General features: G+C 43.3%; 1 protein-coding gene across 1 annotated transcript in view; it reads left to right on the top strand.

Annotated features, from left to right (window-relative positions):
* The window catches only part of LOC100692953 (nuclear factor of activated T-cells, cytoplasmic 3), a 25,962-nt gene continuing 4,497 nt past the window's right edge, over positions 1–21,465 (top strand). The window contains 10 exon segments of the mRNA XM_005449172.4: positions 1–525; positions 9,590–10,054; positions 10,057–10,279; positions 10,608–11,006; positions 11,090–11,249; positions 15,384–15,583; positions 18,192–18,364; positions 18,537–18,677; positions 18,776–18,831; positions 21,292–21,465. The exon segment at positions 21,292–21,465 is cut by the window's right edge and continues 523 nt beyond it. Coding sequence (XP_005449229.2) covers positions 453–525; positions 9,590–10,054; positions 10,057–10,279; positions 10,608–11,006; positions 11,090–11,249; positions 15,384–15,583; positions 18,192–18,364; positions 18,537–18,677; positions 18,776–18,831; positions 21,292–21,465 — 2,064 coding nt within the window. The 5' untranslated portion in view covers positions 1–452.

Here is a 21,465-nt window from a genome sequence, read left to right as displayed (position 1 = left end):
AGTTCAAACTCTTTATTTCCACTCATGGCAGTATATAAACCCTGCCCATTTCCACTTTTGGCTGAATGGGACCGTTTTTAAAAAGCCCCGGTCACGCATAAACAGGAGTTTTGGAGTTTCCGAGGCGGCCGTGAACGCAGCAAACGGATCAAGCTGGAGGAGCGTAAAAAGTGAACGCGAGCAGGAGCCGCGAGGACAACAAGTTAGCGCGGATAATGGGACCATTGTGCTCCAGCAAGGCAGATCGCAGGCGTGTTTATTGAGCCGTCACATGCCGCCGGACAACTTTTAGCTCGGATTCAGTCGTCGTTTCGTTTGGCGGGTCAGTTAGAAACAGAGTTCTGCTTTCAGTCGGATGTCAGTGAGTGAGACAGGTCACTTTTAAAGACAGGCAGGCAGACAGGTCGGCTGCACGGCTTCCGCTGGGGGACATTTCGGCTCCGTTCAGTTCAATGTCCACAGTAAACTGCACGGAGGAGCTGGACTTCAGACTCATCTTCGAGGAAGACGGCAGGCAGACGGCAGGTACGTGTCATTTTCTCGACGTTAGTTAGCAATTTGTCGGCGGCGTCAAGCTAGAGCTAACGGGAGCGCCACCGGAGGTGCACGGCTTTGGCCTTCAAAATAAAACACGGCAGGAAACCGGACCGAGACTTTTGAAGCTGTCGCAAAACTTGTCAGATGTTCATTTTTATTTTGTGGTGAATATTTCTAGATTTTACCTGCTGGGTTCGCTATCATATACTCTAGGGTTCAGTCAGTATAATCAAACCGTTACATTACATTATTTAATAAATGTACCCCCAGTAGCAAGTAGACATCGGACTGTCTGAGATGTTCTTTTACATTTCCTTAAAAATGTTTGCCTGATATTTACAATTCTTTTTCCTGTAAAGTACTCTACTCATTTTAAATCACCTCAAAAACATATTCATTGTTTAAAATGTTAAAATGCTAAAATAGAAATATGAGCATGACTGGCACAGTTTTATCTCCATGGACTGTATTTCATGGTGTAATAATAAACAGCTTTGTAATAATCTACTAAACTGTGGAAACTGTAGCTGTTTGTATAAATGACAGGTTTAATGACCTGCAGCTGTTTGTCTAATGACAGGGATTATTGTTCTCGTATTTCAAGCAGCTATGACAGTCATTAATTATTACTTTAGTCAGTAATCAGTTTATAATCCCAAAACAGTCCAGAAACACGTCACTATACGCTAATACTTTGTGCGATTTTACTTTGAAAATCCCGACCGGATGTTGTGATTTTCTGTTTTGGTCGACGTGACACATCAGCTGTCTGCTGATAAATGTGGATCAGGAGGTGAATAGAGGGCCAAACCAGCTTCTTCTTCACTTCCTGCCTGACGTATTGATAAACTTACCGATCAATCAGCAGATTCATTAATGATGTCTCAACTGAAAACCATCAATAGATATTTTAACGTTTAAGTCATCTGACCTTTACTACAAAAGCTCTTAATGTTGACTGAAATTATACTGAACTTCTTTTTTTCTTTTTTTTACATCTCATCTGCATTTTATTTTTCAATAAATCAATTTATGGAAAATAAGATTCAGAAAATAGGGGAAAAATCACAGAAACCTCACTTTAGTCCAGACTTCACCATAAAAGTCAAAAATACTTACTTTGTTCAAACTTGATTTAAAAAAAAAAAAAAAAAAAAAAATCAGTTGATTCATCAGATAGACAGTGGATGAACATATAACACATCGAAGTAAGAGGAAGTTGCAGTTTTGAATTAATGTCCACGAATAGCAACGTATGTGGCGTGTTGGTGGCTTTAAGTCTTGTGTGTGCAACCCGAAATCTATCGGGTGGTTTCCTGCTCGTTAAAAGTTTACTCCCCACCAATCATGTTGGAAGGAAAATCAACAGATTGTCATTTAAAAAAAAAAAAAAAAAAAACATAGGGAGGGTTCAATTTACTCATGCATAAAATACATTTGTTTATGAAATGGTTAGAAATAACAGGAAGATGCTTTTCGCTACGATAACACAGACGTCGCCCAAAAGCTGTGATTTAAATGGAAAAAACCCCTGACTAAGAAGTCTTTTTGCAACATTCCGGAAAGTGAGAATTAGTTGTATTTTCAGTTTCTCGTGACTGATGTACTCATAACAGCATGCTGTTTTAAATGCTTGGTTACTGAGGGGCAGCCAATCAGAAAGGGGACTGGAATACACTCTACTTGTGTATGGCATCTGTCATAGAAATAGATGATGCCAGATATTGTAGGGTTTGCCTTACAATATAAAGCACCTTAAGGCGACTGTTGTTGTGATTTGGCGCTATATAAATAAAATTGAATTAAAATGAATAAAATGTAAAAGAATACAACAGACGGAGCGTAGACTATAGCTGCCTGATATGTCTAACACTTAAAGAAAGTACGCTTTGTTTATTGTTTGTTTCAACTTCATTTATTAAGAGTCTGTAACTATAGCTCCACAAACGCATTGCCTGTGACAGCCCTGATATAAAATAACAAATTATAACCGACTTCCTGTGAGAGTTTCCATAGAATAACATAAAAAGATTGTATTGAAGTCCTATGATGCACAGCTACTCTAGTAGAGTCCAAGAATAAAAGCATGAAGCTGGAACGGAGCAGAAGAGGTCAACTTTAAATTGTCACATTTTTCAAACATTTATGCATTTGTTTGCATTTGATGCACCATAGACGAGATATTTTCAGGAACACCTCATACTCATACCTGTGCAGAAAAGCCTGTGTGACGTGCTGTCAGTACTTTTGATTTTTATCATCAGCTAAAAGCACCTAGCTGGCATTTTTTGCATTACAACAAGCTCCAAACCTGCCTTTGTCTCCTTGTCAGTTTCACACTGTCAGCAGGTCAAGTTTCTTTTAGGAGTGATGTTTGGTTTCAGAGAGCTGGCTCAGCTTCTGAATTCATACTGTAGCTTTGATTATCTGCTTGTTCAGTGCTGATGCGCTGACCCTGTTTCCTGATCTGAGTGTTTTCTGCATTTGATGTTTAACCTGCTGCAGGTCCCACTCTCTCGTTTTTCTTTATCAATAGTTCATCGAGCTTTCTGAAGGTCTAAATTGGCTCTTCAGACACTTTACTAGGAGCCTGTTTCAAAAATACCGGTTTCTTTAGTTAAATCTATGAAAAGTGTCAAAAGAAGAATCCATTCTTAATTAAGGGTAGCAGGAGGAAAGGCTGAGGTATGTAACGTATACAAGAATTGGACTGAAAGTGGGCCTGATGGAGCGATGGATCCAGATCACGGGCAGTATGGATGGAGGAGGTCAGGAGAGAGGTCCAACAGTGAGGCTCCAGCCGTCTGTGAGACACAGTGGGGGGTCGGTCATGGTTCAGCCAGTGCTGTTGGAGATCTTTGTTAAAACTGAGGAATTATGAATGCAGCAAAGTCAATTTGATCCACCGTACAGTAACATCTGTAATATCTGTGTCTCATTTGGATATTAGGTTTGTTCTTAGTTGACATCACCTGTGCTAAATCCAAAGTATTTCGACGGATATTCTCAGATGTTTGGTCTGTTTTTGGCGTCTTCTTCCTGCCGTTCGATGGCGTTTGCGGGGGACCCTCAGCAGGAACTTTGGGAGAACACAGGGATCGTTTTTAGCTGAAAGAATTTGGACCGTTTTTCACTCTCAGTGGTTCCTCAGAGGTTTTTTGAAGGAGTATTTGGAGCCAATAATGAGTAATGAGGACAAAGCTGTGGTTTGCTCCTGACAAATTTTGTTGTCCTGCTATTATAAATGTAATAACACTTTATTATTTCCCACCAGTCGGTTCTTACTTTGACAGTTTTATATCAGACTGCTGACACAGTAAACTAAAGTAAATCCTTGGACTTGGAGGAATAATCAGTTGTGATTTTGAGCAGATGTGATGTTATTGGCAGCTCGTAGATCATGAAATTAAAGTTGAGACACTTGTTTAATCGGTTTGTAGATGGACAGAAAAACAGCGAGCAGCTATTTTTACTTTCTTTGGTTCTTTTGTCAAACAGAAACAGACACTGAAGGAATCGTATGCAACTCTGAAAAGTTTTCACTGGTTTCTCTTGAATTTTTGACACTTCGTTCAGCAAATCTAAATAACACATCTGTTCTGAATGTCCTGCAGGCTGACTTTAAAGACTGGCAGACAAGCAGCTTCAGCAGCTCTGAGGGATGAATGGATGCATAGACTGTTAGATGGTCGGAGGGAGGGGTGAGGTGATTAGATGTGCAGATAGATTACGGACAGGTCAGCAGATGGCTACTGCAGATGTGTTCGTGTTGTCTGCATGCGCTTCAGGCAGCGTGCTGCCGTGCATCTCTGCTGGCAGGTTTTACTTCCTGGTTTGCTTGTTTTTTTTGTTTTAACCGCTCTGTGACACCCAGCTGCTGGCGGGTATCACCTCCTCCCCCTCTGTCTGCACTCAAACGGGGTAACTGTTGCATCAGATCTCATTTATTTCTACTCGGCGAGTGGAGCTACTGAAGCAGATCACAGTTGGAGCTTTCATGCCTTTTTTGCATACACACTGCAAGGTGTGTGTGTGTGTGGGTATTAATAGTAGTGTTGTAGTAGGGCGTGTATGCAGCTGTGTGAATGCATTTACTCAACTGTTGGAGATAATCTGTCGCCATAATTACCTCGGTGCAAGTCGAGTCGGACCGAGACGGCGTTACTGAAAATAGCTGAATAATGCATCACGAATCACGTCGTCACAGACACTACAAAGCAAATAGTAAACAATCAGCAGGCAGACAGGAAGTGGTTCTCCTCTGGAGGTTGTTTGGTTGGTTTGGGATTTCATAAAACTTTTTTAAACCACATTCAGTATCAGTTCCCTTATCGGATCTCATTTTTGGGCATCTAAAAAGTTATAAATGACCACAAATCAGAGCGTCAGTGTGTCAGGACCTCTGTGGTCACATAAGATGCTCATTTCCATCTCTGACAGACCTTTGTGGTTTATTGCCAACTTTAATTTGATCCAAAAAATAAAAATATCCTGGATTATATTACTACATGTGTCTTTGGTGCACATGAGGTGTTCTCCTGCCTTTGCAGGTTCCTACTGCATGAGCACCCTCGGTCCACGTTCAGTAAAGACTCAGTCTGAGTTGGCATATTTGATTTACTGAGAGAATCAGATTAAGAAGTGTATCGTTTCCCTATAATATTTTCAGGGGAATCTGAGATGGTCAGGTGTAAAGCTTTTGTTTTTAAATTTGATTAAAAATGAGATGGAATAAGCCAGATACTGAAAACCCTCAGAAACAAGCCTCAAAGAGTCAACAGAACATCACCAGGCTGATTTTAGATTGCACTTTATCAAGCCAAGTAACAAAGCCAAGCTTTGTTAAAGAAATGTATTTTACACTTCCCGTTTAGCCTGGCCTCCCACCCTGATCGGGGAACATGAAACCTTCAGATTATTTTTCCCAACTACGCCTCTGTAGTTCCTGCCTGACTCAGCCATTTCCTCTGGTTGCGTCTATAGCTCCATCACTTTGAGATTTGGCCCAAAGAAGCATATTTGTTTATTGTCTCTTCTGACCTGTCATCTGTCTCAAAATTTTCGGGAAAAACGGTGATTAGACACTCATTGATGACACTGAATGACCAAAGTTATGGCGACCTTGTGATTTTGTTACCTTTGAAATGGTTGGTTTGGAGACAGGGAGCGGGTCTGCAGTCACTCGCGGTCAGTTGCTGTCTTCAAAGTGACTTTGGTGCGCTAAGACGGTAGTAAGATTGAGTCAGTCTGCTACTGAATGGGGTCAAATTGGCAATTACACCCATTCTGTTTGTGATAATCCACTGTGATCTGCAAAAATCACAAAGCTGTTGTCGTCTGCATACAGAGAAATGCTCTTTAACTTCTTAAATTCAAAGTCCAGACAGAAGCTCACATAGCTGCAACAGACATTCCTCCACAAATGGTGACGTAGTTGATGCAGGATTGTGATTTAACAGCAAAATGACCCTGGCAACCTTGCTTTTATATATAAGAGGCCAGTTGGCAAGCAGATTAGTCCACTACCTAGTTGCAAAGAGACACGTTGTACAGGTCCTTCTCAAAAAATTAGCATATTGTGATAAAGTTCATTATTTTCTGCAATGTACTGATAAACATTAGACTTTCATATATTTTAGATTCATTACACACAACTGAAGTAGTTCAAGCCTTTCATTGTTTTAATATTGATAATTTTGGCATAAATAACTCATGAAAACCCAAAATTCCTATCTCAAAAAATTAGCATATCATGAAAAGGTTCTCTAAACGAGCTATTAACCATCTGGATCAACGAATTAACTCTAAACACCTGCAAAAGATTCCTGAGGCTTTTAAAAACTCCCAGCCTGGTTCATTACTCAAAACCGCAATCATGGGTAAGACTGCCGACCTGACTGCCGTCCAGAAGGCCATCATTGACACCCTCAAGCAAGAGGGTAAGACACAGAAAGACATTTCTGAACGAATAGGCTGTTCCCAGAGTGCTCTTCAGGGCCCCTCAGTGGGACGTCTGTGGGAAGGAAAAAGTGTGGCAGAAAACGCTGCACAACGAGAAGAGGTGACCGGACCCTGAGGAAGATTGTGGAGAAGGACCGATTCCAGACCTTGGGGGACCTGCTGAAGAAGTGGACTGAGTCTGCAGTAGAAACATCCAGAGCCACCGTGCACAGGCGTGTGCAGGAAATGGGCTACAGGTGCCGCATTCCCCAGGTCAAGCCACTTTTGAACCAGAAACAGCGGCAGAAGAGCCTGACCTGGGCTACAGCGAAGCAGCACTGGACTGTTGCTCAGTGGTCCAAAGTATTTTTTTTCGGATGAAAGCAACTTTTGCATGTCATTCGGAAATCAAGGTGCCAGAGTCTGGAGGAAGACTGGGGAGAGGGAAATGCCAAAATGCCTGAAGTCCAGTGTCAAGTACCCACAGTCAGTGATGGTCTGGGGTGCCATGTCAGCTGCCGGTGTTGGTCCACTGTGTTTTATCAAGGGCAGGGTCAATGCAGCTAGCTATCAGGAGATTTTGGAGCACTTCATGCTTCCATCTGCTGAAAAGCTTTATGGAGATGAAGATTTCATTTTTCAGCACGACCTGGCACCTGCTCACAGTGCCAAACCCACTGGTAAATGGTTTACTGACCATGGTATTACTGTGCTCAATTGGCCTGCCAGCTCTCCTGACCTGAACCCCATAGAGAATCTGTGGGATATTGTGAAGAGAAAGTTGAGAGACGCAAGACCCAACACTCCGGATGAGCTTAAGGCCGCTATCGAAGCATCCTGGGCCTCCATAACACCTCAGCAGTGCCACAGGCTGATTGCCTCCATGCCACGCCGCATTGAAGCAGTCATTTCTGCAAAAGGATTCCCGACCAAGTATTGAGTGCATAACTGAACATAATTACTTGAAGGTTGACTTTTTTTGTATTAAAAACACTTTTCTTTTATTGGTTGGATGAAATATGCTAATTTTTTGAGATAGGAATTTTGGGTTTTCATGAGTTATGTATGCCAAAATCATCAATATTAAAACAATGAAAGGCTTGAACTACTTCAGTTGTGTGTAATGAATCTAAAATATATGAAAGTCTAATGTTTATCAGTACATTACAGGAAAATAATGAACTTTATCACAATATGCTAATTTTTTGAGAAGGACCTATAGATGAGTTGTGCTTATTGGTGCATACTGACTCAGATTTATTGCCATGTGTCAGCAATCTGCCTGCATTTATAAATAAGATCCAAATGCTTTGCAGACCTTTTCCAATCTGTCTGAGATGTATTACAGTCAATCTGAACTGAACAACAGATGTCCAGAAACAAGTTGCCTCTCATCAGGCAACCTGTGCAATCACTGCAGAGGGTGAGAGTATTGCACACTCAGCTTCTGAGTGAAAGGTTGGACCTTGCAGCTGTTTCTAATCGGTCTCCACTGGAGAAATGCCTCCACAGTTTTTTCACATCTGAAATGCTTTTCTATGCGACACAGGACCGACTTCCAGGAGTGTATTTGAAGCTGAAGCACTTGTTTGGACGCTGAAGGTCTGTGAGGTTTATCTAAATAATACACCTCGCAGATTTATTGTGACACTAATGCTAATAATGACATTAGTATCAATAAAACCTTATCGATTTTTATCCCTGCCACCGCCAGCAAAGACATTCAGTCAACCACCAACATTTTTCCGTAGCTGCGAGGAGGTTGCTCTTCTATCCGGTGTGGCTCAGCCAATAAGCACCAAGTTTGCTTTTTGCTTTGTTCCCTGTTGGCTACATTGTTAGCTTCAAAGTGTTCCCATCTGTTCCAGTTATTGACAGCTTGGAAAGCCAAAATTGATCAAGAACCTTAAATGATGAAAATTTGCAAAGGGCAGTGGTTCCCAAACTGTCAGGGAACTGCAGCTGGGCTAAAAGTACTACATTAAAAAGAAGAACTTGAAAATTTCTGCTTTGAATTAAATATAAAATTGCTGTTAAATAATTGCATTTTTGTTTAAAAAAAAAGTAACAGAACCAATGAAATAAAGCAACGAGAGTTTAAAAAATGACATCATTCATCATTTTTGGACCTTTTTTGATCCTGAAATCATGACACATCTCACTGTTGGTGAGAGAACTGGAATGAAGTTGAAGCTTCAATCAAGCAAATCAACAGAAGATCAAAATGAATCGACAGAGGAGGAAATGCGTCACGGCGGGCTTATGTGGTGATCACAGTTGTGATAATTGGGATAAAACAATGTTTTATCACATTCTGTTTTGTTGTAGTGATCTTTACGCGCGTTGGTTTCTCTTTGCCTTTTTTGGAAGTTTTTATGTCGAATCATATAATGACAGGAAGTCAGCCTGCATCAAACATTTAAAATACTCGATCAAAGATGTTGAAATTGTGAAACCGACTCTGTGGAAATGTGTGCAAGAACAAAACTGAAGATTAATGATGTTGCTTTTACATCTGTAGCCATTACGTTTGTTGTAATCAGAAATCATTAGTTTGATAAACTAAGATATGACGGTCATTTTTACATTAAATGCAAACATATCGACAAGTGTTTTTCAGACTCAAAGCAGCTCCTTGGGCATGTGACTGCACACATAAGCGTGATTGGTCTGAATATAATAAAGGTGAAGAGTCTGATGCCTTTTAAATGTGAGTAAATTAAAGTCCACTGACTGTTCCTCTGGTGGATGGTCAATAAATTTACATATAAAGGAAAAACTCTGAGTAATCTATATGTGCCAAACACTCATTTCCCAGAACGGCCCTCAGAGAAGATATTTAAATCTTTGCTCTATGAAGGTCACATTCTTGGGATGTGAGGATGGTCTTGTTTTTGAAATCCTGTTAAACTCTGCAGGAAACCCTGTGGACTTTATTTCCTCACCGCTTTGAGACTTCCTGCAGGTTCTCTCCTGGCGATTGATGAATATTACCTGTCAGGTGCAGTCGTTTGCTGCAGGACAGCTACACCATAATAAGAAAACCACACGTTTGCAATGTAAATGATCTCCCGCCTGATTTACATGTTGTTTTGTTTCCTCCGCTTCGCAGGTCCAGATCTCGATGTGAGGACGTTTCCCTCCTCCGCGCAGGCTCTGGTCGAGCAGCCCTTCATCCAGGAGCTGCAGAGTTCCCCCTCATGTTTCACCTCAGACCCACATGTTGGATACCAACTTCAGGGGCCCCAGTACGGTGCCCAGGTGAACCCCAGAGCCTTTGACTGCCCCAGCATCCAGATTACCTCCATTGCTCCAAACAACCATTTGGAGCCCGACAGTAGCCAAGATGTTTTGGCAGTGGGCGGGGCAGAGGGGGGTTACAGCGATGCATCCTGGTCCAGAGACCAGCTCTACCTCTCTCTGGAGCCCCGCTACCGGGATCCGGCTCTGTGCCCGAGCCCCTGCAGCAGCCTGTCCTCCAGGAGCTGGATCTCCGACCTCTCCTCCTGCGAGTCTTTCTCGCATACCTACGATGACGCGGAGGGGGAGCTGCCTGATGCCGCCCGCCTCGCTATGGGTTCCCCCTCGGCTCGCCTTTTGGTTCCCCGGGATGCGGGGGCGGAGCCTTTGGGGTGGAGCTGTGGCAGCAGAAGTACCAGCATCCTTTGGCCTTCAACCCGGCGCTCTCGCCCCATCAGTCACCTCGCCAGTCACCTCGCCAATCACCCCGCCAGTCGCCGTGTCACTCTCCTCGCACCAGTGTGACAGAAGAGAGTTGGCTCAACCGCCGGCCCACTTCCAGGTAGGTATCGCCATGGAGACAAAATCACAACAGTACCCTTAAGTAATCGGTACTCCTTTTTTTTTTTTTGTTAAGATTTTAAAAAATGTAAAAATAAATATAGTGTTATATATTAATAAATAATGAACTCCTAATGAGTAATCAGAGTTGTGATTAAAGGTATGAAGTTTGGGAAGGGCTTGTTTAGCGAGTCAGGGGACGTTACATTACATTACAGGTGGGTTTAGGTTTATTAAACATAAAAAGTGTTTAGTACATGGAAGGAAAAACTGCCTAAACACATTCAGATGTGCATGTATGAGTCGTTGATCCCGCTCTGCTTTCTCAGGCCGTCATCCAGGCCAACCTCCCCCTGTGGTAAGAGACGCCACTCCAGCGCTGACCCTCATGCCCGCTCTCCGTCCCCTCACCACTCACCCAGCCCCACGCCAGGCGCCTCCCCACGGGGCAGCGTGACAGATGAAACCTGGGTGGGAAGCCCTGCCGGCGCCCTCGGACCCCTCCTCATGTGCGGATTTCCTGAGCTGGACGTTCCCTCCAAGACAAGGAGGACGTCGGGGAGCCAGTTGGTCCTCCTGGCAGGTCAAGTGGACGCCAGTCTGGAGTCCTTCCAGGATCCTCCCGCAGAAGAGGGGCGGGAACAAGAGGGCCTGGCCGAGCTCTTCCTTCAGGTGCCCTCCCACTTTACCTGGAACAAACCCAAACCCGGAAACCCCCCTCTGTTCAGGTGGGCATTACAGCATTCAGCAAATAGATTTGGGTGTAGTTCGGTTACTATCTGATGATCACATCTGTTTTCTCTGCCTTCAGGACCTCATCCCCCCCTCCTCTGGACTGGCCTCTGCCCAGCCAGTATGACCAGTGCGAGCTGAAGGTGGAGGTCCAGCCCAAGTCCTACCACAGGGCGCATTACGAGACGGAGGGCAGCCGCGGATCCATCAAGGCAGCTGCTGGACATCCTATCGTTAAGGTGCGTCCTCACTGTCAGTTTGCTTTTAACCTGTTTTCTCACTGAGTTTAGGTTTATGCTAAGCTTGTTCTCAAGCTTGGTTTACTTTAAGGTGAGTTACCTTGGTACTGACTTAATTTGTGAGATTCAAGGGTGTTATAGAAATAAACTGAAATGATATTGGATTCTTTAAACTAACAAACAATAAAATAATCAGGAAACGTCAGCACAGCCACACTTTGGGGGCACAGAGGCGAAAGTTTACTGAGGCAAACCACAAGGAGAACAGCCAACTAAGGCTATTATCAGCTGAAATGAAAGTAAGAGCTTTCAGTGTTGGTGTGACAGAAGAGGGTGCATGTGATGGGTCAACATTAAAATAAAAACTGGACGCATTTTCACTCACCTGAAAAAGGAAAGACTGTTCTCACAGCAGCCATGTTGTTGGTCAGATGATGCTATTAAAATGCTCCAGAAGGTGTCAACAGCACAAACATATCCTGCCTAACAGACAGCTAGCAGCTACAGCGGTCTGAGGCTACGTCCACACTAATCCATTTTCGTTTGAAAACGCATCTTTTTCTCTCCGTTTTGGCCTCCCGTCCACACTGAGACGACGTTTTCAGTCAAGGAAAACGCAGCGTTTTGAAAATTCTCTCCAAAGCGGATACTTTTGAAAACGCTGTTTTTGTGTCGCAGTGTGGACAGCGAACACTGAGCCTTTTCGAAAACGAGACACATTGTAGTCATATGATGCAGTCATGTGACCAATTAAACCAAGATAGCAGAGGGCATTACACAGCAGTTTTTGTTTGACAGCCCTATTAAAGTCTGTACAGGCTCCAGATAGCTTTTCTTCAAATTCTTTAATTCTCACTCACTTTGGCAACTTTGTACTTTTGTGTTACTTGCAGCAACAACTCCACCTCATTGTTAGTCCATTTAGAAAACCTCGGTGCTTTTCCTCAACGTTTTGCCGCAACGTTTCAAAGAGCCGGAAAGTAAATAAGCGGCAGACAGAAATGAGGCAGGCTGAATTGTCTTGCTTTTCACGCATGCGCAGGACTGGAACGTAAGCGCTTTCAGCCGTTTCAGTGTGGACGCACAACTCTGTGAAAACGACTGAAAACGACAGTGTGGACGCGGAGCGTTTTCAGAGCGTTTTCAAAGTTTTCCAGGCTAGTGTGGACGTAGCCTTTGTCACCATCCAGCTGTCAGAGGCCACGCCCCTAATAATGCAAACTTTAAGGCTTCATACAGTTTAAACGGGTGAGTCGTTATGAAGGGTGAAATTATCTATAAAGACAAACACCTTTTTTTTTTCTTTTTTTTTTTCCCCTGTTTCATGCTGTAAACGTGTTTATTACTGCTGTAACGATTTAACATGGGAGTCTATGGGGACTGCTGAGGCCTCTAGTGGACATCAGAGGAGCTGCACCTTTGACTTCCTTTTTTTTTTTTTTTGTTTAGTCTGTGGTAAGTTTAGGTTTCTGAAAATAAAAACAGTTCAGGTAGATGAAAACATGCTTCTGTACCTGCTCATTCAGTTTTCAGTACTCTGTAAAGAGTTAAGTTTAAGTCTGTGGCATAAATAATGATTTAATAAAAAGCTGAAAGCATCGAGATGATGGTGTACCACGGGAGATGAAATCACAGGTCAAATGAGGTCGCGTGCTTTGCTGATGTGTCGAGTGAACGGCCTGTGGATCAGACAACAGAGGCAGGCTGAGACAAGTAAAGCCTCCATCAAGGCCTTGCATGTAACGGACACCAGCAGGGCTATTCTGGGTGTCACATTCTCAGGCCGCCGCCGAGGCTAGAAAAGCTTCCTGCTGCAAGACGTGCTGAAACTCGCAGCGTTTACTGTCGAGAAAAAGGACAGCAGGTCACACAGGAAGCAGATAATCACACTCAGGGCTGCTGTTTAAATTTGTGAAATCTACAAAGGGTGACAGAGCTCGGCCTGTTCTTCAAATTCTCTTTATACCAAACTAAAGCTTGTTCTCTGGAAGAGGAATGTTTAACGTTAGTATATACATCCGCTAAGATGAATAAGGGTAGAAACTAAATGGTACAGTGACCTCTATCTTTATGATAAAGCAAATACTTAACAAGAAAATATTAAAAATATGAGTCTTTATAAAAGGGATGAAGCAGCTGAATATGCAGATGATTTAGATGATGTCCTAACTGCAGGTAAAGTCTGTAAATGTCACGATCGGTCGGGCCGTACCTGAAAGTTTTCATTTCCTCCTCTAAGAGATCCCAGCATTTCCCAGGATCCCTGTTCTTTGTTCCAGTCTGTTTAAATGCCGAATAATATGCAATCAATCATCATCAGAACTTTTCATGGCGAGACCTTTTATTAGGAAAGGATCTGCATTTCGACCTGTAATTACAGGTGTGTCATTACAGTAGGTCTAGACGAATAAACGAGTCGTATTCTCAGTTACATGTCAGAGTCAAAACAACAAAATGACCACACTAGTGTGGGCTACACCCAGGTCCCCCACCACATCCACCTGTTTTTGTTTCATTTATTTATGTTTAACTGTCAAGACAGAGTTTTTAAAAGTTATTTACAAGTTTATTTAAAGCAGTCGCTAATTTAGTGACCTTTGTTATAAGTCTGTAGCTCTCGTCCTCTTAAAACAGTTTCTAGTGTTTGCTTTCATTTATGGTTATGACACAGGCTTTTTGTTTGGACTCTGAACTTTTTATATAACAATTGGAGGTATAAATGTAAGCCAGGCTGGCCTGTCCAAAGGTCAAAAATACACATAACACCTCTAATACTCGCTATTTATTAATTGATTAAAATAGTAACTGTTAGATTTCTCTTTCAGTTCTCCTTCTTTTCCTTCTGCTAATCTGACCACAGTCGTTCTCTCTCCGTCTCAAACATGCTTCATGTGTCCACTCCAGCTTTATTTCTGACCGGGATCTTTTCAGTTCAGATATCACACTTTTGCTTTGCGATAAGCTTTTTAATATCAACACCCTTCCTGAGGACTTGTGACACCAATAAACACCAATGATCAAGGCCACTTACAGCTGAACATGCACATAATGCTGCCTCCTGCGTGTTCGGAGGATATTGTGTTAATCATCAGGTCTTTCCTCCTCTGTACTCTTCTCTTCCCGTCATTCCTGCACGAGTTATTCCTGGTTTCATTTGCCCAAATGTTTTTGTGTTGTTGTTTTTCTACCTTTCAAGACAAATATCACAAAGTGCTCTGCAACAAAATGCTGAAAAACAAATGCTCTGCCTCCTTTAGCTTTTGGCCTTGATGCACAGGCCCTGATCACATGACCTCAGGGACCGCTGGGGATGATGTATGTTGGTGGTTGTCTGTGCAGAGCTCTGAAAGTCAAAACTAGAAGTCTCTGATGTAGAACAAATGGGGCTTAACAGGATCTCATCGGCATAGAGGTGACGAGAAATGTTGAAGGTGCTCAGGCCCCAAAACTGAACCTTGTGGCACACCGTAGGCAGGAGGAGTGGAAGGAGGTCTTAACTTGGTAGCAGTCACAGAAAATGCTCGTTCAGACAGACATGAGGAGAACCTCTCCGAAGCAGAGGCCGCCTCCCTCACTTCATCGCTTTGGACCTCATGCTGAGAGTTCCAGTGAACGGCTAACACATGGAATCATCTCAGAGTCTTTTCTCTGCTTAATTTGTCCTGGAATATTTAGGAAGTAGGCCTCACCAGACCATGAAACTTACTTCTGAGCCTCTGAAAATGCGCCTCTGTATAAAAGCGACTGTACTTCCTAAACAGCTGTTGCAGTACTTTTGTTTGGTGGTAAAAATGCATCATTGTCCAAAAACCATGAAACCATTTCTTTAAATAAAGGTCTGACCACTGACGTGTATCCCTCAGGTGGCCTTTATGCTAAAATAACCACACATCTGTTTTGTTTTTTTCCCATGAAAAAATTACCTGTACTGATCCGGCCAGGACGAAATGAATCATTGTAAAACTGCACTGATCTCCTGTGAGGTATCACACGTCAGCTTCACATCCAACAGTTTAAAGTAATTTGGAGTCCAGACCGTGACGTTTCAGGTTTCAGCGAGTCGAACAACAGCGGTGTCGAGGTGTTTGTCAGGATGCAGCTGCTTATCGGCTCGTCTTTTTTCCTTTCCTGTAGTTGCACGGATGCAGCGAGCAGCGGGTCGGTCTGGTGCTGTTCATTGGCACCGCGGACGACCGATACCTTCGTCCTCACCCCTTCTACCAGGTCCACCGAGTGACGGGGAAGACAGTCACCACCATGTGCCAGGAGAAAATTATGGATTCCACTAAAGTCCTGGAGATCCCTCTGCTTCCAGAGAACGACATGTCTGCCAGGTAACGATCACAAACCCTATAAGCCACGCACTGTAACTCAGGTGCTCCTCATATTGTTTCAGCACAGAGAAGAGCTTTGAATGCCTGAAGAAAGACAATCAAATCAAATATTGACTTTTAAACATGCTGCTTCTCCATGTATATTTCTGTTTTCTGATTTTTCCTAACAACGTCTAAAGAAAGGGCAGGGGTCTCGATGCTTTTGCACAGCACATCAAACCATTTACATACAGCTGCTAATTATACTTGATGCTCAGCTGCCCACACCCTGGCTCCAGCTCAGTCTTTATCACGCTCCCAATGATATCGATCTTCACACCAGCCTCGCTGCCAGAAAACCTTTTGTTACTTTTTTTTCTTCCTCTGAGCAACAAAACACATGGTAACAATTTCCCAAAAATGATCGAAACAATGATCCCAAAACTGGAGAGAGCAATTTTACTTTGAACACAAAGACAGAAACATTCAGGACGTTTGTTCTGTTGTTCTGTTTCGTGATCGAGGCACCTACAAGGTTTCGAGCTCTGATAAAATCCTGAGGAGTCATTTAGAGGAGGGGAAATTACAAAGAGCAGCTGTTTGTGACAGGAAGTAACATCGATAAGAACTCAGCATGGTTTTAAAAAAAAAATACAAATATACAGCCGCTGTCTCTTTAGGCTTAACGAAGGTCAGGAAGCCAGATTAGAAAGCGCAGTAAAATATAAAGAGCTGTGGTACAGAGTCTAGACACACTGTAGAGGAGGCAGGAAGCATGTAAATAATGTCACCGTAATCTCAAACATTTAAAGAAGGAAGCCTGTACATAAGGCAATAACGTTAGTCTGCTGCTCGTTTGCAGGCAGCGTGAGTGAGCTTTGAGTGGTCATGACCACAGGATGGCTTTGCTGTGAGCTCCATTATTCAGTAACTAGTAGTAGTACTACCCATATATGGTGGTGTTGGGTTAAAGCTGTAAATAAGGACCTTGTGTTCACAAAATGGTTTGTACAGATCCTTGAGGCCTTTTGTTCTCGTGTCAGCAACTTTCAGCCATGCTGTGGTTTTCAGGCACGTCAGGCTCATTTAACAAAACTCTAATAAGCTGAGGTGTTTGTAGTCAGATGGGTCACTCCTCTGTGGATCTTGTTTCACCGGTTTCTCGCTCCCACACTTCAGCTTCATACCTTGCACATTCTTCTCTGCAGCTGGCAGGAATGTGGACCTGAACCACAGTGCACACAGCGCGAGCTCTGGTCCACGTGTGGACAGGTAGTTAGTAGAGCTGGCACGATACCACTTTTTTATGTCTGATACCGATATCATAAATTTGGATATCTGCCGATACCGATATGAATCTGATATAGTGTGTTTTTTAATCAATAAAATTGTTTTTTTTAATATCTTGCTGCATTTTGTATAAGTTCATACTCAAGTAAAAAAAAAAAACAGCAAAAAAAACCCAACAACACTAAATCTATTCTGTTATACCTGTATGCAAAAATACACTGCATCCAAAATATTTCATAGTTCAGCAACACTGATCAATCTAATAAACTTAAACCTGCTCCATCCTCCCTATTCTGGTATTTTAAAGAGTACTTAGCAGAAGGGAACCACCCCCCACCCTCCACCTCATGATGCTTAATCAACTTTAATTTGATGCACGTGTTTAAAAAAAAAAAAAAAAAAAAAAAAAAGCACAGAAATCAATTATTTTTCTACAATAATTACATAGATTCAGCGTCTTTCTTCAACAGAATTGCAGACTGCACAGATGGTACCTTCCCAAAACTTAATAGTTACTATATATAATAATCATACATGAAAACTTTGGGTGTAAGATTCAGATAATTATTTATTAAAAGCTAGACATTTTAAATGAGAATAAGAAAGAAAAGTATGTCTTTGTGCCCCCTTTTCCCTGTTCATGCCCTATCGGCCCCCCTGGCTACACTTTGCTAGATCCGCCCCTGCACAGTTACCAGCCGTCAGCTACGTAGAAAAGGATCCTGGTGTAGAAAGTAATATTAAATACATTCTAACAACAGCTTATCAAGCTTAAACGTGCTGCTGTTGTTCAGCCGCTGGTTTCCTCTTTCTGGTGCAAAGTGGGCCAAAAACAAAGAAGAGAGACGGACTCGCGACAGAAAAGCCGATCAGCTGATCATTGATCAGTTTCATGATTGAAGTAGCAGCAGGAGAGGGAGGGAGAGAGGCAGTCGCTCCATATATCGGTTGTTAAGCTTAACATGGGAACGCTTTACAAACATTCAGAGATGAACTTACACACTTGCTTTACGTCTCTCTGGGATAACTTCCTCGGAGATGAAATGCTGGTTTGGTAGTGAGGCTACAAATACACACAGCCGCTCTATCACGTGATGCACACTGCTGCAACGTGCTATGGTTATGAGCCGAGTTACGCCATGTAGCAAGTTTTGTGAGGTGTTTTTGTGATATTTAATGGATCGGATTACTTTTTTTTTTTTTATTTCTCTCCGATATCTGATCCAGTAATTTATGTCAGCATCGGACTGATACCGATATGTAATATCGGATCGGTCCATCTCTAGTAGTTAGCAGTTGAAACGATGCGTTCTGATAAACGGTGCGTTTTTTGTCGTAGCATCGACTGCGCCGGCATCCTGAAGCTGCGTAACGCTGACATCGAGCTGAAGAAAGGAGAGACGGACATCGGGCGGAAGAACACGAGGGTACGGGTGGTGTTCAGGGTCGCCATCCCTCAGCCCGACGGCCAGATTCTGTGGCTGCAGACGGCGTCGATTCCCGTGGAGTGCTGTGAGTCTCGCAAACAGGAAGCTTGTGTTCCTTAAAGCATGATCGTAGAAGAAGACGCAGAGGCAAAAATATACTGCATGTTTGATAATGCTTGAGTTGCCTTCTCAGTTCTGTTTCCTCTGCAGCACAGAGATATGTAATAAAGTCCTAAAATAAACCTGCTGCTTTTCAGCCCAGCGCTCGGGTCAGGAGCTCCCTCAGGTGGACAGCTTCAGTCCAGCCAGCGGCTCCGTGGAGGGAGGAGAGGAGCTGCTCATAACCGGTCCCAACATTTCCGCTCAGTCCAGGGTTGTTTTCATGGAGAGAGGGCCTGGTAAGATCACTTTATTAATTTACTGCAGCTTTAATAAGGTTACATAAACTTCTGTGAGATTTGTCTGAAGGTCTAACTCGTGTGTTTTATCCCCTCAGATGGAAGATCGCTGTGGGAAACCGATGCCAGAGTCGTGTCTGAAAAATGCAGCGGAGTAAGTACGAGGAGTTAATGGTGATGCAGCACACGGACGGAGAGAAAATGAAAGACTTAAGAATCCCAAACTTTTTGTTCTCCCTTGAGTTTGAAAATGAGCTCCAACTCGAGCAGCTGTTGCAGTAAATCACTGCAAACACTCATCGAGGCAGCGTCGGCATCTTTGAGAGGCGAAAAAACACAAAAGTTTACATTTATTTCGTTCTTTTCCTCAAACAAAAACTGAACTCTTCATGTTTCAGTTCACTTACCATCCTGACTTCCAGCAATGATGAAAACAAAATGACTGGGTTCTCACAACAAAGTTCTTGTTCTGACTTGTGCTGTAAATCAAGCGCACCCTCCCATATACAGCTGTACGCTTTGACCCCGCTCTGAAGGCTCAGGCTCACTCTGAGTTTGTTCAGCTGGATATGAGATCGGGGACGGATGAGCAGCTTTAGGCAGAGCTCAACTGAAATGTTTGTTGGCTCCAATCAATCAGTCCATTTTTATCTGTCAAAAGTCCTTGGGGAGGAGGTAGAGCAAGGAGGTATTTACTAATTGGAAAGTTGTTGGTTTGATCCCGTCTGCATGGTGAGATGCTAACCCCAAGTTGCTCTCTGATGCGTTCTCTGGAGTGTGACTGTTAGAAGCACAGAAGGAAGTGAGTGTATGAATCTGTGAACGAGGCATGTTGTGTAAAGCTCCGAGTGCTCAGGTAGAGGAAGTGTATATAAGAACCAGCCCATGTCCATTCACAGACGAGTCATAATAAAACAAATACAATGAATCTCCAAAGTCGATTCTGTTCATCTGGACGTAGCGTTTTGTGGGAGAAACGTTTCTCCCACAAAACGCTACGTCCAGATGAACAGAATCGACTTTTGGAGATTTACTTACCTGGATGATTGAGCATGCATCAAGACAAATACAATGAAGAAATGCAGATTTATTACACCTCCAGCGACTCTCTTTGGCCCCGCCTACATCCACAGACATCCAGTGACCAAGAACACGACTGTAACATGCTACGCTGCAACGGACCGATATCTTCAAGAACACATGTTCAGGCGTGTCTCAAGTTTCCAGTGAACGTGTGAATGAGTCAGAGGCGGCTCTTTGGCATCAACTCGACGGACGTGTGTGAACAGGCTACGCATCGTTAATTAACGAGGACGAGAACCTCGAGAACCTCCGACCCTCAGCCTGAACAACCGAGATGGGTCTTCCAGCTGACCCAAAACTAAGGACACAGAGAGCGGCTGAAGAAGGGTGATGGAGTGGCCTGGCCAGCCTCCAGACCTCAGTCTGATAGAAAATCTGTGGAGGGAGCTGAAGTGGCAGCCAAGAGACCTAAAAGCTCAGTTTCTGTAAAGAGCAGCAGCCCAAAATCTGAGACATGTACAAACCTGGTGACCAACTGCAAGAAAAGTCTGCTTTGTGCCACTCATGAATTAGATTTGACCTCTGCTGTTTTATGAAGCGCCTTGAGGCGACTTTTGTTGTGATTTGGCGCTATACATATAAAATTGAATTGAATTGAATTGAATTAATAAGGAAAAAAGTCTTTAGCTAAACCCGCTTTCTAAGTTAAATATGTGATAAATGGTGTTGTAGCATAATTAAAATCAGTGAAAGCAGCCAGGCGTCTGCAGCAGGGCCTCCTGAGGTTTTACAGTGAGGTGTGTCACTGTGGAGATGGCGTCTTTCTTCTACACTCAGACTGATGCTTACTGAAAAATGCCTCAACCCCAGGATGAAGAAACTTTTGCCCGGAGTACTTTTGCTTCATAACAGCACCCGTACTCCGATCTTAGTTTTATTGCAGGATCCTGCTCAGTTGTGTTGGTGCATTGATCTGCGTCAGTGCATGCAACGATGTGCTTTTGTTGCTTCTTGTGCAGTTTTTTGCTCTCCGGTGTCCGAGTGGGATTTCAGCTGTAATGTTTCTTTGTTTGCCTCCTGATGTCTGGGTGCACAGCGATCAGAGGGAAAATATTTGGGTCTGATATTTGTAGTTTCCCCTCAGGCCCTGAAGTGTCGAGCTCACAGAATTTTGCTCAGGTTTTTTTCTGAGCGTTTGAACGTCTCTTAAGATAGTGATCAAGATTCCCTTTATAGGAAGTGGAAAGAGGAAGTTACAAGATCTTGCTGAAACCACCGGCGTCACCACGATAAGTTTCAGACATTCATATAAATACTGTTTCCCCTTTTTCGTAGTGCCATGAAGCCTTCTTGCCGAAGGTCTTCCTCCTTCCTTTTAAGTGCATTTTGCTGTAGAGCTCAGAGCCTCCGTGTGGCTGCAGATCAGAGTCCAGCGCATGTGTTAAACCACATCATTTAGGCCCAAACGCCCAAAATACAAAATGTATTAGTATGTAAAGCAGAAAAGCAACAAATGCTCATGTTTTATAAAAGTGTGTGTGTGTGTGTGTGTGTGTGTGTGTGTGTGTGTGTGTGTGTGTGTGTGTTCCAGTCCAGCATCGTGGTGGAGGTTCCTGTGTACAATAAGAAGGCGACGTCGCCGGTCCAGGTCCAGTTCTACGTCACTAACGGGAAGAGAAGGAAAAGTGTGACGCAGAGCTTCACCTACCTGCCTGGAGTCAGACACCACCTTCCTCCCGCTGTCGCCACAGTCAAGCAGGAGCGC

This window comes from Oreochromis niloticus, linkage group LG7, assembly GCF_001858045.2.
Source record: "Oreochromis niloticus isolate F11D_XX linkage group LG7, O_niloticus_UMD_NMBU, whole genome shotgun sequence".
Classification (NCBI taxonomy): domain Eukaryota; kingdom Metazoa; phylum Chordata; class Actinopteri; order Cichliformes; family Cichlidae; genus Oreochromis; species Oreochromis niloticus.
The sequence above is the reverse complement of the archived record's forward strand: the minus strand, read 5'-3'. Positions and strand labels throughout refer to the sequence as shown.